The 19,286-nt window shown below is 34.8% G+C and overlaps 1 protein-coding gene across 1 annotated transcript in view; it reads right to left on the bottom strand.

Annotated features, from left to right (window-relative positions):
• Positions 1–19,286, bottom strand: part of LOC133636393 (thrombospondin type-1 domain-containing protein 7A-like) — a 162,426-nt gene that overhangs the window by 65,977 nt on the left and 77,163 nt on the right. Inside the window, 1 exon segment of the mRNA XM_062030385.1 lies at positions 15,762–15,894. Coding sequence (XP_061886369.1) covers positions 15,762–15,894 — 133 coding nt within the window.

Below are 19,286 nucleotides of genomic sequence, written 5' to 3'. Positions count from 1 at the left end.
ATGAAAAACTTAGCATGCTTACGTTAGCTTGCTGGCATGCTATCGTTTGCATGCTAACAGTTGACAAATGTCACAAACAAAGCTATAGGACTCTGGTGTAAACGCTTGAAAAACTAGCTCAAAAAGTTAGCATGCTAATTTTAGCATGCTAACATACATATGTGACGCTCAGTACATATGTGACGCTTAGTAGATATATGTGACACTTAGTAGATATAATGCTAACATTTAGCATGTGCGCAAACGTTACCATGATAACAGTTAGCATGTTTCACATACCAAGTAATATGACTTATAGGTGTATGGCTTGCGAAAATAGAGAAAAAAGTGTAAAATTGGATGAAAAACTTAGCATGCTAACGTTAGCTTGCTAGCATGCTATTGTTTGCATGCTAACAGTTGACAAATGTCCCAAACAAAGCTATATGACTCTGGTGTAAACGCTTGCAAAACTAGCTCAAAAAGTTAGCATGCTAATTTTAGCATGCTAACATACATATGTGACGCTCAGTACATATGTGACGCTTAGTAGATATATGTGACACTTTGTAGATATATGTGACACTTAGTAGATGTAATGCTAACATTTAGCATGTGCGCAAACGTTAGCATGATAACAGTTAGCATGTTTCACATACCAAGCTATATGACTTAAAGGTGTATGGCTTGCGAAAATAGAGAAAAAAGGATGAAAATTGGATGAAAAACTTAGCATGCTTACGTTAGCTTGCTGGCATGCTATTGTTTGCATGCTAACAGTTGACAAATGTCACAAACTAAGCTATATGACTCTGGTGTAAACGCTTGCAAAACTAGCTCAAAAAGTTAGCATGCTAACATACATATGTGACGCTCAGTACATATGTGACGCTTAGTAGATATATGTGACACTTAGTAGATATAATGCTAACATTTAGCATGTGCGCAAACGTTAGCATGATAACAGTTAGCATGTTTCACGTACCAAGCTATATGACTTAAAGGTGTATGGCTTGCGAAAATAGAAAAAAAAGGATGAAAATTGGATGAAAAACTTAGCATGCTTACGTTAGCTTGCTGGCATGCTATTGTTTGCATGCTAACAGTTGACAAATGTCACAAACAAAGCTATATGACTCTGGTGTAAACGCTTGCAAAACTAGCTCAAAAAGTTAGCATGCTAATTTTAGCATGCTAACATACATATGTGACGCTCAGTACATATGTGACGCTTAGTAGATATATGTGACACTTAGTAGATATAATGCTAACATTTAGCATGTGCGCAAACGTTAGCATGATAACAGTTAGCATATTTCACGTACCAAGCTATATGACTTAAAGGTGTATGGCTTGCGAAAATAGAGAAAAAAGTGTAAAATTGGATGAAAAACTTAGCATGCTTACGTTAGCTTGCTGGCATGCTATTGTTTGCATGCTAACAGTTGACAAATGTCACAAACAAAGCTATATGACTCTGGTGTAAACGCTTGCAAAACTAGCTCAAAAATTTAGCATGCTAATTTTAGCATGCTAACATACATATGTGACGCTCAGTACATATGTGACGCTCAGTACATATGTGACGCTTAGTAGATATATGTGACACTTAGTAGATATAATGCTAACATTTAGCATGTGCGCAAACGTTAGCATGATAACAGTTAGCATGTTTCACATACCAAGTTATATGACTTAAAGGTGTATGGCTTGCGAAAATAGAGAAAAAAAGTGTAAAATTGGATGAAAAACTTAGCATGCTTACGTTAGCTTGCTGGCATGCTATTGTTTGCATGCTAACAGTTGACAAATGTCACAAACAAAGCTATATGACTCTGGTGTAAACGCTTGCAAAACTAGCTCAAAAATTTAGCATGCTAATTTTAGCATGCTAACATACATATGTGACGCTCAGTACATATGTGACGCTTAGTAGATATATGTGACACTTAGTAGATATATGTGACACTTAGTAGATAAAATGCTAACATTTAGCATGTGCGCAAACGTTAGCATGATAACAGTTAGCATGTTTCACGTACCAAGCTATATGACTTAAAGGTGTATGGCTTGCGAAAATAGAGAAAAAAGGATGAAAATTGGATGAAAAACTTAGCATGCTTACGTTAGCTTGCTGGCATGCTATTGTTTGCATGCTAACAGTTGACAAATGTCACAAACAAAGCTATATGACTCTGGTGTAAACGCTTGCAAAACTAGCTCAAAAAGTTAGCATGCTAATTTTAGCATGCTAACATACATATGTGACGCTTAGTAGATATATGTGACACTTAGTAAATATATGTGACACTTAGTAGATATAATGCTAACATTTAGCATGTGCGCAAACCTTAGCATGATAACAGTTACCATGTTTCACATACCAAGTTATATGACTTAAAGGTGTATGGCTTGCGAAAATAGAGAAAAAAGTGTAAAATTGGATGAAAAACTTAGCATGCTTACGTTAGCTTGCTGGCATGCTATTGTTTGCATGCTAACAGTTGACAAATGTCACAAACAAAGCTATATGACTCTGGTGTAAACGCTTGCAAAACTAGCTCAAAAAGTTAGCATGCTAATTTTAGCATGCTAACATACATTTGTGACGCTCAGTACATATGTGACGCTTAGTAGATATATGTGACACTTAGTAGATATAATGCTAACATTTAGCATGTGCGCAAACGTTAGCATGATAACAGTTAGCATTTTTCACGTACCAAGCTATATGACTTAAAGGTGTATGGCTTGCGAAAATAGAGAAAAAAGGATGAAAATTGGATGAAAAACTTAGCATGCTTACGTTAGCTTGCTGGCATGCTATTGTTTGCATGCTAACAGTTGACAAATGTCACAAACAAAGCTATATGACTCTGGTGTAAACGCTTGCAAAACTAGCTCAAAAAGTTAACATGCTAATTTTAGCATGCTAACATACATATGTGACGCTCAGTACATATGTGACGCTTAGTAGATATATGTGACACTTAGTAGATATAATGCTAACATTTAGCATGTGCGCAAACGTTAGCATGATAACAGTTAGCATTTTTCACGTACCAAGCTATATGACTTAAAGGTGTATGGCTTGCGAAAATAGAGAAAAAAGGATGAAAATTGGATGAAAAACTTAGCATGCTTACGTTAGCTTGCTAGCATGCTATTGTTTGCATGCTAACAGTTGACAAATGTCACAAACAAAGCTATATGACTCTGGTGTAAACGCTTGCAAAACTAGCTCAAAAATTTAGCATGCTAATTTTAGCATGCTAACATACATATGTGACGCTCAGTGCATATGTGACGCTTAGTAGATATATGTGACACTTAGTAGATATAATGCTAACATTTAGCATGTGCGCAAACGTTAGCATGATAACAGTTAGCATGTTTCACGTACCAAGCTATATGACTTAAAGGTGTATGGCTTGCGAAAATAGAGAAAAAAAAGTGTAAAATTGGATGAAAAACTTAGCATGCTTACGTTAGCTTGCTGGCATGCTATTGTTTGCATGCTAACAGTTGACAAATGTCACAAACAAAGCTATATGACTGGTGTAAACGCTTGCAAAACTAGCTCAAAAATTTAGCATGCTAATTTTAGCATGCTAACATACATATGTGACGCTCAGTACATATGTGACGCTTAGTAGATATATGTGACACTTAGTAGATATAATGCTAACATTTAGCATGTGCGTAAACATTACCATGATAACAGTTAGCATGTTTCACGTACCAAGCTATATGACTTAAAGGTGTATGGCTTGCGAAAATAGAGAAAAAAGTGTAAAATTGGATGAAAAACTTAGCATGCTTACGTTAGCTTGCTGGCATGCTATTGTTTGCATGCTAACAGTTGACAAATGTCACAAACAAAGCTATATGACTCTGGTGTAAACGCTTGCAAAACTAGCTCAAAAAGTTAGCATGCTAATTTTAGTATGCTAACATACATATGTGACGCTCAGTACATATGTGACGCTTAGTAGATATATGTGACACTTAGTAGATATAATGCTAACATTTAGCATGTGCGCAAACGTTACCATGATAACAGTTAGCATGTTTCACCTACCAAGTTATATGACTTAAAGGTGTATGGCTTGCGAAAATAGAGAAAAAAGGATGAAAATTGGATGAAAAACTTAGCATGCTTACGTTAGCTTGCTGGCATGCTATTGTTTGCATGCTAACAGTTGACAAATGTCACAAACAAAGCTATATGACTCTGGTGTAAACGCTTGCAAAACTAGCTCAAAAATTTAGCATGCTAATTATAGCATGCTAACATACATATGTGACGCTCAGTACATATGTGACGCTTAGTAGATATATGTGACACTTAGTAGATATAATGCTAACATTTAGCATGTGCGCAAACGTTAGCATGATAACAGTTAGCATGTTTCACATACCAAGTTATATGACTTAAAGGTGTATGGCTTGCGAAAATAGAGAAAAAAGTGTAAAATTGGATGAAAAACTTAGCATGCTTACGTTAGCTTGCTGGCATGCTATTGTTTGCATGCTAACAGTTGACAAATGTCACAAATAAAGCTACATGTCTCTGGTGTAAACGCTTGCAAAACTAGCTCAAAAATTTAGCATGCTAATTTTAGCATGCTAACATACATATGTGACGCTTAGTACATATGTGACACTTAGTAGATATACAAAATGAGCTACACAGCTAGCCTAAAACGTTAAAATGCTAACATTTACCATGTGCGTAAACGTTAGCATGATAACAGTTAGCATGTTTCACGTACCAAGCTATATGACTTAAAGGTGTATGGCTTGCGAAAATAGAGAAAAAAGGATGAAAATTGGATGAAAAACTTAGCATGCTAACGTTAGCTTGCTAGCATGCTATTGTTTGCATGCTAACAGTTGACAAATGTCACAAACAAAGCTATATGACTCTGGTGTAAACGCTTGCAAAACTAGCTCAAAAAGTTAGCATGCTAATTTTAGCATGCTGACATACATATGTGACGCTTAGTACATATGTGACACTTATTAGATATACAAAATGAGCTACACAGCTAGCCTAAAACGTTAAAATGCTAACATTTAGCATGTGCGCAAACGTTACCATGATAACAGTTAGCATGTTTCACGTACCAAGTTATATGACTTAAAGGTGTATGGCTTGCGAAAATAGAGTAAAAAGGATGAAAATTGCATGAAAAACTTAGCATGCTTACGTTAGCTTGCTGGCATGCAATTGTTTGCATGCTAACAGTTGACAAATGTCACAAACAAAGCTATATGACTCTGGTGTAAACGCTTGCAAAACTAGCTCAAAAAGTTAGCATGCTAGTTTTAGCATGCTAACATACATATGTGACGCTCAGTACATATGTGACGCTTAGTAGATATATGTGACACTTAGTAGATATAATGCTAACATTTAGCATGTGCGCAAACCTTAGCATGATAACAGTTAGCATGTTTCACGTACCAAGTTATATGACTTAAAGGTGTATGGCTTGCGAAAATAGAGAAAAAAGGATGAAAATTGGATGAAAAACTTAGCATGCTTACGTTAGCTTGCTGGCATGCTATTTTTTGCATGCTAACAGTTGACAAATGTCACAAACAAAGCTATATGACTCTGGTGTAAACGCTTGCAAAACTAGCTCAAAAAGTTAGCATGCTAATTTTAGCATGCTAACATACATATGTGACGCTCAGTACATATGTGACGCTTAGTAGATATATGTGACACTTAGTGGATATAATGCTAACATTTAGCATGTGCGCAAACGTTAGCATGATAACAGTTAGCATGTTTCACATACCAAGTTATATGACTTAAAGGTGTATGGCTTGCGAAAATAGAGAAAAAAGGATGAAAATTGGATGAAAAACTTAGCATGCTTACGTTAGCTTGCTGGCATGCTATTGTTTGCATGCTAACAGTTGACAAATGTCACAAACAAAGCTATATGACTCTGGTGTAAACGCTTGCAAAACTAGCTCAAAAAGTTAGCATGCTAATTTTAGCATGCTAACATACATATGTGACGCTCAGTACATATGTGACGCTTAGTAGATATATGTGACACTTAGTAGATATAATGCTAACATTTAGCATGTGCGCAAACGTTAGCATGATAACAGTTAGCATGTTTCACGTACCAAGTAATATGACTTAAAGGTGTATGGCTTGCGAAAATACAGAAAAAAAGTGTAAAATTGGATGAAAAACTTAGCATGCTTACGTTAGCTTGCTGGCATGCTATTGTTTGCATGCTAACAGCTGACAAATGTCACAAACAAAGCTATAGGACTCTGGTGTAAACGCTTGCAAAACTAGCTCAAAAAGTTAGCATGCTAATTTTAGCATGCTAACATACATATGTGACGCTCAGTACATATGTGACGCTTAGTAGATATATGTGACACTTAGTAGATATAATGCTAACATTTAGCATGTGCGCAAACGTTAGCATGATAACAGTTAGCATGTTTCACGTACCAAGCTATATGACTTAAAGGTGTATGGCTTGCGAAAATACAGAAAAAAGGATGAAAATTGGATGAAAAACTTAGCATGCTTACGTTAGCTTGCTGGCATGCTATTGTTTGCATGCTAACAGTTGACAAATGTCACAAACAAAGCTATATGACTCTGGTGTAAACGCTTGCAAAACTAGCTCAAAAAGTTAGCATGTTAATTTTAGCATGCTAACATACATATGTGACGCTTAGTACATATGTGACACTTAGTAGATATACAAAATGAGCTACACAGCTAGCCTAAAACGTTAAAATGCTAACATTTAGCATGTGCGCAAACGTTAGCATGATAACAGTTAGCATGTTTCACGTACCAAGTTATATGACTTAAAGGTGTATGGCTTGCGAAAATAGAGAAAAAAGGATGAAAATTGGATGAAAAACTTAGCATGCTTACGTTAGCTTGCTGGCATGCTATTGTTTGCATGCTAACAGTTGACAAATGTCACAAACAAAGCTATATGACTCTGGTGTAAACGCTTGCAAAACTAGCTCAAAAAGTTAGCATGCTAATTTTAGCATGCTGACATACATATGTGACGCTTAGTAGATATATGTGACACTTAGTAGATATAATGCTAACATTTAGCATGTGCGCAAACGTTAGCATGATAACAGTTAGCATGTTTCACACACCAAGTTATATGACTTAAAGGTGTATAGCTTGCGAAAATAGAGAAAAAAGGATGAAAATTGGATGAAAAACTTAGCATGCTTACGTTAGCTTGCTGGCATGCTATTGTTTGCATGCTAACAGTTGACAAATGTCACAAACAAAGCTATATGACTCTGGTGTAAACGCTTGCAAAACTAGCTCAAAAAGTTAGCATGCTAATTGTAGCATGCTGACATACATATGTGACGCTCAGTACATATGTGACGCTTAGTAGATATATGTGACACTTAGTAGATATATGTGACACTTAGTACATATAATGCTAACATTTAGCATGTGCGCAAACGTTAGCATGATAACAGTTAGCATGTTTCACGTACCAAGCTATATGACTTAAAGGTGTATGGCTTGCGAAAATAGAGAAAAAAGGATGAAAATTGGATGAAAAACTTAGCATGCTTACGTTAGCTTGCTGGCATGCTATTGTTTGCATGCTAACAGTTGACAATTGTCACAAACAAAGCTATATGACTCTGGTGTAAACGCTTGCAAAACTAGCTCAAAAAGTTAGCATGCTAATTTTAGCATGCTAACATACATATGTGACGCTCAGTACATATGTGACGCTTAGTAGATATATGTGACACTTAGTAAATATAATGCTAACATTTAGCATGTGCGCAAACATTAGCATGATAACAGTTAGCATGTTTCACGTACCAAGCTATATGACTTAAAGGTGTATGGCTTGCGAAAATAGAGAAAAAAGTGTAAAATTGGATGAAAAACTTAGCATGCTTACGTTAGCTTGCTGGCATGCTATTGTTTGCATGCTAACAGTTGACACATGTCACAAACAAAGCTATATGACTCTGGTGTAAACGCTTGCAAAACTAGCTCAAAAATTTAGCATGCTAATTTTAGCAAGCTAACATACATATGTGACGCTTAGTAGATATATGTGGCACTTAGTAGGTATATGTGACACTTAGTAGATATAATGCTAACATTTAGCATGTGCGCAAACGTTAGCATGATAACAGTTAGCATGTTTCACGTACCAAGTTATATGACTTAAAGGTGTATGGCTTGCGAAAATAGAGAAAAAAGGATGAAAATTGGATGAAAAACTTAGCATGCTAACGTTAGCTTGCTAGCATGCTATTGTTTGCATGCTAACAGTTGACAAATGTCACAAACAAAGCTATATGACTCTGGTGTAAACGCTTGCAAAACTAGCTCAAAAAGTTAGCATGCTAATTTTAGCATGCTAACATACATATGTGACGCTCAGTACATATGTGAGGCTTAGTAGATGTATGTGACACTTAGTAGATATAATGCTAACATTTAGCATGTGCGCAAACGTTAGCATGATAACAGTTAGCATGTTTCACGTACCAAGCTATATGACTTAAAGGTGTATGGCTTGCGAAAATAGAGAAAAAAGTGTAAAATTGGATGAAAAACTTAGCATGCTTACGTTAGCTTGCTGGCATGCTATTGTTTGCATGCTAACAGTTGACACATGTCACAAACAAAGCTATATGACTCTGGTGTAAACGCTTGCAAAACTAGCTAAAAAATTTTGCATGCTAATTTTAGCAAGCTAACATACATATGTGACGCTTAGTAGATATATGTGGCACTTAGTAGGTATATGTGACACTTAGTAGATATAATGCTAACATTTAGCATGTGCGCAAACGTTAGCATGATAACAGTTAGCATGTTTCACGTACCAAGTTATATGACTTAAAGGTGTATGGCTTGCGAAAATAGAGAAAAAAGGATGAAAATTGGATGAAAAACTTAGCATGCTTACGTTAGCCTGCTGGCATGCTATTGTTTGCATGCTAACAGTTGACAAATGTCACAAACAAAGCTATATGACTCTGGTGTAAACGCTTGCAAAACTAGCTCAAAAAGTTAGCATGCTAATTTTAGCATGCTAACATACATTTGTGACGCTCAGTACATATGTGACGCTTAGTAGATATATGTGACACTTAGTAGATATAATGCTAACATTTAGCATGTGCGTAAACGTTAGCATGATAACAGTTAGCATGTTTCACATACCAAGTTATATGACTTAAAGGTGTATGGCTTGCGAAAATAGAGAAAAAAGGATGAAAATTGGATGAAAAACTTAGCATGCTTACGTTAGCTTGCTGGCATGCTATCGTTTGCATGCTAACAGTTGACAAATGTCACAAACAAAGCTATATGACTCTGGTGTAAACGCTTGCAAAACTAGCTCAAAAAGTTAGCATGCTAATTTTAGCATGCTAACATACATATGTGACGCTCAGTACATATGTGACACTTAGTAGATATATGTGACACTTAGTAGATATATGTGACACTTAGTAGATATAATGCTAACATTTAGCATGTGCGCAAACGTTAGCATGATAACAGTTAGCATGTTTCACATACCAAGCTATATGACTTAAAGGTGTATGGCTTGCGAAAATAGAGAAAAAAGGATGGAAATTGGATGAAAAACTTAGCATGCTTACGTTAGCTTGCTGGCATGCTATTGTTTGCATGCTAACAGTTGACAAATGTCACAAACAAAGCTATATGACTCTGGTGTAAACGCTTGCAAAACTAGCTCAAAAATTTAGCATGCTAATTTTAGCATGCTAACATACATATGTGACGCTCAGTACATATGTGACCCTTAGTAGATATATGTGACACTTAGTAGATATAATGCTAACGTTTAGCATGTGCGCAAACGTTAGCATGATAACAGTTAGCATTTTTCACGTACCAAGCTATATGACTTAAAGGTGTATGGCTTGCGAAAATAGAGAAAACAGGATGAAAATTGGATGAAAAACTTAGCATGTTTACGTTAGCTTGCTGGCATGCTATTGTTTGCATGCTAGCAGTTGACAAATGTCACAAACAAAGCTATATGACTCTGGTGTAAACGCTTGAAAAACTAGCTCAAAAATTTAGCATGCTAATTTTAGCATGCTAACATACATATGTGACGCTCAGTACATATGTGACCCTTAGTAGATATATGTGACACTTAGTAGATATAATGCTAACGTTTAGCATGTGCGCAAACGTTAGCATGATAACAGTTAGCATTTTTCACGTACCAAGCTATATGACTTAAAGGTGTATGGCTTGCGAAAATAGAGAAAACAGGATGAAAATTGGATGAAAAACTTAGCATGTTTACGTTAGCTTGCTGGCATGCTATTGTTTGCATGCTAACAGTTGACAAATGTCACAAACAAAGCTATATGACTGGTGTAAACGCTTGCAAAACTAGCTCAAAAATTTAGCATGCTAATTTTAGCATGCTAACATACATATGTGACGCTCAGTACATATGTGACACTTAGTAGATATATGTGACACTTAGTAGATATATGTGACACTTAGTAGATATAATGCTAACATTTAGCATGTGCGCAAACGTTAGCATGATAACAGTTAGCATGTTTCACATACCAAGCTATATGACTTAAAGGTGTATGGCTTGCGAAAATAGAGAAAAAAGGATGGAAATTGGATGAAAAACTTAGCATGCTTACGTTAGCTTGCTGGCATGCTATTGTTTGCATGCTAACAGTTGACAAATGTCACAAACAAAGCTATATGACTCTGGTGTAAACGCTTGCAAAACTAGCTCAAAAATTTAGCATGCTAATTTTAGCATGCTAACATACATATGTGACGCTCAGTACATATGTGACCCTTAGTAGATATATGTGACCCTTAGTAGATATATGTGACACTTAGTAGATATAATGCTAACGTTTAGCATGTGCGCAAACGTTAGCATGATAACAGTTAGCATTTTTCACGTACCAAGCTATATGACTTAAAGGTGTATGGCTTGCGAAAATAGAGAAAACAGGATGAAAATTGGATGAAAAACTTAGCATGTTTACGTTAGCTTGCTGGCATGCTATTGTTTGCATGCTAACAGTTGACAAATGTCACAAACAAAGCTATATGACTCTGGTGTAAACGCTTGCAAAACTAGCTCAAAAATTTAGCATGCTAATTTTAGCATGCTAACATACATATGTGACGCTCAGTACATATGTGACCCTTAGTAGATATATGTGACACTTAGTAGATATAATGCTAACGTTTAGCATGTGCGCAAACGTTAGCATGATAACAGTTAGCATTTTTCACGTACCAAGCTATATGACTTAAAGGTGTATGGCTTGCGAAAATAGAGAAAACAGGATGAAAATTGGATGAAAAACTTAGCATGTTTACGTTAGCTTGCTGGCATGCTATTGTTTGCATGCTAACAGTTGACAAATGTCACAAACAAAGCTATATGACTGGTGTAAACGCTTGCAAAACTAGCTCAAAAATTTAGCATGCTAATTTTAGCATGCTAACATACATATGTGACGCTCAGTACATATGTGACGCTTAGTAGATATATGTCACACTTAGTAGATATAATGCTAATGTTTAGCATGTGCGCAAACGTTAGCATGATAACAGTTAGCATTTTTCACGTACCAAGCTATATGACTTAAAGGTGTATGGCTTGCGAAAATAGAGAAAACAGGATGAAAATTGGATGAAAAACTTAGCATGTTTACGTTAGCTTGCTGGCATGCTATTGTTTGCATGCTAACAGTTGACAAATGTCACAAACAAAGCTATATGACTGGTGTAAACGCTTGCAAAACTAGCTCAAAAATTTAGCATGCTAATTTTAGCATGCTAACATACATATGTGACGCTCAGTACATATGTGACGCTTAGTAGATATATGTGACACTTAGTAGATACATGTGACACTTAGTAGATATATATGACACTTAGTAGATATAATGCTAACATTTAGCATGTGCGCAAACGTTAGCATGATAACAGTTAGCATGTTTCACGTACCAAGTTATATGACTTAAAGGTGTATGGCTTGCAAAAATAGAGAAAAAAGTGTAAAATTGGATGAAAAACTTAGCATGCTTACGTTAGCTTGCTGGCATGCTATTGTTTGCATGCTAACAGTTGACAAATGTCACAAACAAAGCTATATGACTCTGGTGTAAACGCTTGCAAAACTAGCTCAAAAACTTAGCATGCTAATTTTAGCATGCTAACATACATATGTGACGCTTTGTAGATATATGTGACACTTAGTAGATATAATGCTAACATTTAGCATGTGCGCAAAAGTTAGCATGATAACAGTTAGCATGTTTCACGAACCAAGTTACATGACTTAAAGGTGTATGGCTTGCGAAAATAGAGAAAAGGGATGAAAATTGGATGAAAAACTTAGCATGCTTACGTTAGCTTGCTGGCATGCTATTGTTTGCATGCTAACAGTTGACAAATGTCACAAACAAAGCTATATGACTCTGGTGTAAACGCTTGCAAAACTAGCTCAAAAAGTTAGCATGCTAATTTTAGCATGCTAACATACATATGTGACGCTTAGTACATATGTGACACTTAGTCGATATACAAAATGAGCTACACAGCTAGCCTAAAACGTTAAAATGCTAACATTTAGCATGTGCGCAAACATTAGCATGATAACAGTTAGCATGTTTCACATACCAAGTTATATGACTTAAAAGTGTATGGCTTGCGAAAATAGAGAAAAAAGGATGAAAATTGGATGAAAAACTTAGCATGCTTACGTTAGCTTGCTGGCATGCTATTGTTTGCATGCTAACAGTTGACAAATGTCACAAACAAAGCTATATGACTCTGGTGTAAACGCTTGCAAAACTAGCTCAAAAAGTTAGCATGGTAATTTTAGCATGCTAACATACATATGTGACGCTTAGTAGATATATGTGATGCTTGGTAGATATATGTGACACTTGGTACACATATATGTGACACTTGGTACACATATATGTGACACTTGGTACACATATATGTGACACTTGGTACATATATGTGACACTTGGTACATATTTGTACTAAGTGTCAAAAATTTAGCAAGCTAATTTTAACATGCTAACATAAATATGTGACACTTGGTACATATATGTGATATGTGACACTTGGTACATATATGTGGTACATATATGTGATACCAAGTGTCACACATGTACCAAGTGTCACATATCTACCAAGCGTCACATATCTACCAAGTGTCACATATATGTGACACATATATGTGACACATATGTGACACATATATGATACTTGGTACATATATGTGACACTTGGTACATATATGTACTAAGTGTTAAAAAGTTAGCATGCTAATTTTAGCATTCCAACATACATATGTGACGCTTAGCACATATGTGACACTTAGTACATATGTGACACTTAGTACACCTATGTGACACTTAGTACACTTATGTAACACAGTACATATTTAGTACAGAGTAATATGTGATTAGTACAGAACATTGGACAAATATGTGACATGTAGTAGATTTAAGTGACACGTAGTAAATATATGACATGTAGTACAGCACATAGGACAAATGTGTGACATGTAGTACACGCTAACGTTAGCATGCTAACAGTTAGCTTATGTCACATACAAAGTTATGTGACTCTAAGGTGTACGGCCCGGGAATCGGAGTAAAGAGTGTAAAATTAGCTTAAAAAGTTAGCACTTTAACGTTAGCATGCTAACAGAGTAACAAGTGTCACATACCAGGTAAATGACTGTAGGGCAGTGGTCCCCAACCTTTTTGTAGCTGGGGACCGGTCAACGCTTGAAAATTTGTCCCGCGGACCGGGGGCGGGGGGTTGTTTTTTTTTTTTTTTTTTTTTTTTTTTTTTTTTTTTTCATAAAGAAATACAATCATGTGTGCTTACGGACTGTATCCTTGCAGACTGTATTGATCTATATCGATATATAATGTATATATTGTGTTTTGTATGTTGATTTAATTAAAAAAAAATGTATTTATTTATTTATGTATTTATTTTTTTTCATAAAGAAATACAATCATGTGTGCTTACGGACTGTATCCCTGCAGACTGTATTGATCTATATCTATATATAATGTATATATTGTGTTTTTTATGTTGATTTAATTAAAAAAAAAAATTTTTTTTTTTTTTTTTTTTTTTTTTTTCATAAAGAAATACAATCATGTGTGCTTACGGACTGTATCCCTGCAGAATGTATTGATTTATATCTATATATAATGTATATATTGTGTTTTTTATGTTGATTTAATTAAAAAATAAAAAATAAAAAATAAATTATTTTTTATTTTTTCATAAAGAAATACAATCATGTGTGCTTACGGACTGTATCCCTGCAGACTGTATTGATCTATATCGATATATAATGTATATATTGTGTTTTTTATGTTGATTTAATTAAAAAAAAATGTTTTTTTTTTTTTGTTTTTTTTTTTTTTCATAAAGAAATACAATCATGTGTGCTTACGGACTGTATCCCTGCAGACTGTATTGATCTATATCGATATATAATGTATATATTGTGTTTTTTATGTTGATTTAATTAAAAAAAAATGTTTTTTTTTTTTTGTTTTTTGTTTTTTTCATAAAGAAATACAATCATGTGTGCTTACGGACTGTATCCCTGCAGACTGTATTGATCTATATCGATATATAATGTATATATTGTGTTTTTTATGTTGATTTAATTAAAAAATATATATATTTTTTTTTTTTTTTTTTTTTTTTTTCCATAAAGAAATACAATCATGTGTGCTTACGGACTGTATCCCTGCAGACTGTATTGATCTATATCGATATATAATGTATATATTGTGTTTTTTATGTTGATTTAATAACTTTTTTTTTTTTTTTTTTTTTTTTTTTTTTTCATAAAGAAATACAATCATGTGTGCTTACGGACTGTATCCCTGCAGACTGTATTGATCTATATCGATATATAATGTATATATTGTGTTTTTTATGTTGATTTAATTAAAAACATTTTTTTTTTTTTTTTTTTTTTTTTTTTTTCATAAAGAAATACAATCATGTGTGCTTACGGACTGTATCCCTGCAGACTGTATTGATCTATATCGATATATAATGTATATATTGTGTTTTTTATGTTGATTTAATAAAAATTTTTTTTTTTTTTTTTTTTTTTTTTTTTTCATAAAGAAATACAATCATGTGTGCTTACGGACTGTATCCCTGCAGACTGTATTGATCTATATCGATATATAATGTATATATTGTGTTTTTTATGTTGATTTAATAAAATTTTTTTTTTTTTTTTTTTTTTTTTTTTTTCATAAAGAAATATAATCATGTGTGCTTACGGACTGTATCCCTGCAGACTGTATTGATCTATATCGATATATAATGTATATATTGTGTTTTTTGTGTTGATTTAATTAATTTTTTTTTTTTTTTTTTTTTTTTTTTTTTTTTTTTTTTTAAATTAAATTACATTTCTTGCGCGGCCCGGTACCAATCGGTCCGCGAACCGGTACCGGGCCGCGACCCGGTGGTTGGGGACCACTGCTGTAGAGTAAACATTTGCAAAATTAGCTCCAAAAGCTCACACTTTACTGGTAGCATGCTAACATGCTAACAGTTAGCTTGTTCCACATAGCAAGTGCAGCAGGCCCATAATTGTAAATGTCATCAGATAATCTATGTTGTATATCTCCCATCATTTTCCCGGCGGACATTGTTGCTACCATAGAAGTCTTACTTGTATCCTGGACACACAGAAGGAGCGTCGCAGTCTCGGAGCTGACTCAGCACTTCAGGACAGTCCTGACCTCCATTGGCTGGGAATTGAACCATCACACGTCTTCTGTGCTGCTTCTTCTTCGTCTTACCGCCTAACAACAAGCACATGTATTTATTTATGAACACATCGTTGTGTGAAAGCTCCAAACATTCACTTTTCTACACCAAAATTAAATCTGTTTATTCTTCAGCTTCAGCTTATTGTGTGAACGCTACAAAGCAGCCAGACATGTGGTTTTTCTTTTTCTTCTCCAGATTTTGGCGCGCTCTACCTTCCACATTTTTCATCCCTTTCAAACCGTTCCAACTTCAAACTGTTCAGCCTATTCAGGAATTGCAGTCTTTCCCTTGAAAAATTCCAAAAATTCCCAGATTTCCCAGAATTCCAGGTTTTCCGGGACATTTTTCCCCATTCAAAATGAATTGGCCATTTTTCTAACTTTCACCATTTCCACATGTTTTAACCTGTTCAAATCATTCTATCTTCAACACATTCCACCATCCTGGAAATTCAAAATAATTTTTTTCTAAGTTCAAAATAATTCCAGGATTTTCCAAAATTCCTGGTTTTCCAAAGCCCTATTTCCACCCTTTGTTCCTCCCACATTTTTCAAACCACTTCAACCGTTCCACCGTGAAAACAAGGACAAAAAAACAACAACATTTTGAACCGGAAAAATTCCCGGTTTTTCCGAAATTCCAGGAATTCCGTAATACCATTTCTCAATTAAAAATGTTACTACTTCAACATTTCTCAACCGATTTGAAAAATTTCCACACCAACCATTTTAACTCATTCAGACCAATCAAGGTTTTTACCATTTTCAAAATAAATCCCGCTTTTCCCGAAATTCCCATTTTTTTTCTGAAAATCAATGGGACATTCTTCAAAGTTCCACAACTCCCACATTTTTCATCTGATTCAAACTGTTCCAACTTCAAAATATTCAGCCTGTTCAGGAATTGTGTGTTCTACTTCAACAATTCTAAAAAAAAATTCCCGGATTTCCCATAATTCCAGGTTTTCAGGGACATTTTTCCCATTCAAAATGAATTGGCCATTTTTCAAACTTCCACCATTTCCACATTTTTCAACCGATTCAAAGCGTTCCAACTTCAAACTGTTCAGCCTATTCGGGAATTGTGGGTTTTCCCTTGAAAAATTCCAAAAATTCCCAGATTTCCCGGAATTCCAGGTTTTCCGGGACATTTTTCCCCATTCAAAATGAATTGGCCATTTTTCTAACTTTCACCATTTCCACATTTTTCAACCTATTCAAAACATTCCACCTTCAGCATATTCCACCATTCTGGACATTCAAACTACTTGTTTTCCAATTTCCCAAAAATTTCAGGATTTTTCAGAATTCCTGGTTTTCCAAAGCCCTATTTTCACCCTTTTTTCTGGTGACTACTCCCGACTACATTTTTCAACCCACTTCAACCGTTTTACCGTCAAAACATTTCTCTTCATCAGGACAAACAACAAAATTGTTTTTTGAACTGGAAAAATTCCCTGTTTTCCCGAAATTCCAGGAATTCCGTAATACCATTTCTCAATTAAAAATGTTACTACTTCAACATTTCTCAACCGATTTGAAAAATGTCCACACCAACCATTTTAACTCATTCAGACCAATCAAGGTTTTTACCATTTTCAAAATAAATCCCGCTTTTCCCGAAATTCCCATTTTTTTTCCTGAAAATCAATGGGACATTCTTCAAAGTTCCACAACTCCCACATTTGTCATCTGATTCAAACTGTTCCAACTTCAAAATATTCAGCCAGTTCAGGAATTATTTGCTCTACTTCAAAAATTGTAAACATTTTTTGCCAGATTTCCCATAATTCCAGGTTTTCCTGGACATTTTTCCCATTCAAAATGAATTGGCCATTTTTCAAACTTTCACCATTTCCAAATGTTTTAACCTATTCAAATCATTCTATCTTCAACACATTCCACCATCCTGGAAATTCAAAATAATTTTTTTCTAAGTTCAAAATAATTCCAGGATTTTCCAAAATTCCTGGTTTTCCAAAGCCCTATTTCCACCCTTTGTTCCTCCCACATTTTTCAAACCACTTCAACCGTTCCACCGTGAAAACAAGGACAAAAAAACAACAACATTTTGAACCGGAAAAATTCCTGTTTTTTCCGAAATTCCAGGAATTCCGTAATACCATTTCTCAATTAAAAATGTTACTACTTCAACATTTCTCAACCGATTTGAAAAATTTCCACACCAACCATTTTAACTCATTCAGACCAATCAAGGTTTTTACCATTTTCAAAATAAATCCCGCTTTTCCCGAAATTTCCAATTTTTTCTGAAATTCAATGGGACATTCTTCAAAGTTCCACAACTCCCATATTTTTCATCCGATTCAAACTGTTCCAACTTCAAAATATTCAGCCAGTTCAGGAATTATTTGCTCTACTTCAAAAATTCTAAAAAAAATTCCCAGATTTCCCATAATTCCATGTTTTCCTGGACATTTTTCCCATTCAAAATGAATTGGCAATTTTTCAAACTTTCACCATTTCCAAATGTTTCCACCTATTCAAATCATTCTATCTTCAACACATTCCACAATCCTGGAAATTCAAAATAATTTTTTTCTAAGTTCAAAATAATTCAAGGATTTTCCAAAATTCCTGGTTTTCCAAAGCCCTATTTCCACCCTTTGTTCCTCCCACATTTTTCAAACCACTTCAACCGTTCCACCGTGAAAACAAGGACAAAAAAACAACAACATTTTGAACCGGAAAAATTCCCGGTTTTTCCGAAATTCCAGGAATTCCGTAATACCATTTCTCAGTTAAAAATGTTACTACTTCAACATTTCTCAACCGATTTGAAAATTGTCCACACCAACAATTTTAACTCATTCAGACCAATCAAGGTTTTTACCATTTTCAAAATAAATCCCGCTTTTCCCGAAATTCCCATTTTTTTCCCTGAAAATCAATGGGACATTCTTCAAAGTTCCACAACTCCCACATTTGTCATCTGATTCAAACTGTTCCAACTTCAAAATATTCAGCCTGTTCAGGAATTGTGTATTATACTTCAACAATTCTAAAAAAAAATTCCCGGATTTCTCATAATTCCAGGTTTTCAGGGACATTTTTCCCATTCAAAATGAATTGGCCATTTTTCAAACTTCCACCATTTCCACATTTTTCAACCGATTCAAACCGTTCCAACTTCAAACTGTTCAGCCTATTCGGGAATTTTGGGCTTTCCCTTGAAAATTTCCAAAAATTCCCAGATTTCCCAGAATTCCAGGTTTTCCGGGACATTTTTCCCCATTCAAAATGAATTGGCCATTTTTCTAACTTTCACCATTTCCACATTTTTCAACCTATTCAAAACATTCCACCTTCAGCATATTCCACCATTCTGGACATTCAAACTACTTGTTTTCCAATTTCCCAAAAATTTCAGGATTTTTCAGAATTCCTGGTTTTCCCAAAGCCCT

This window comes from Entelurus aequoreus, linkage group LG20 (assembly GCF_033978785.1).
Source record: "Entelurus aequoreus isolate RoL-2023_Sb linkage group LG20, RoL_Eaeq_v1.1, whole genome shotgun sequence".
NCBI lineage: Eukaryota > Metazoa > Chordata > Actinopteri > Syngnathiformes > Syngnathidae > Entelurus > Entelurus aequoreus.
Note: the sequence above shows the minus strand (reverse complement) of the source record. Positions and strands in the feature narration are given on the sequence as shown.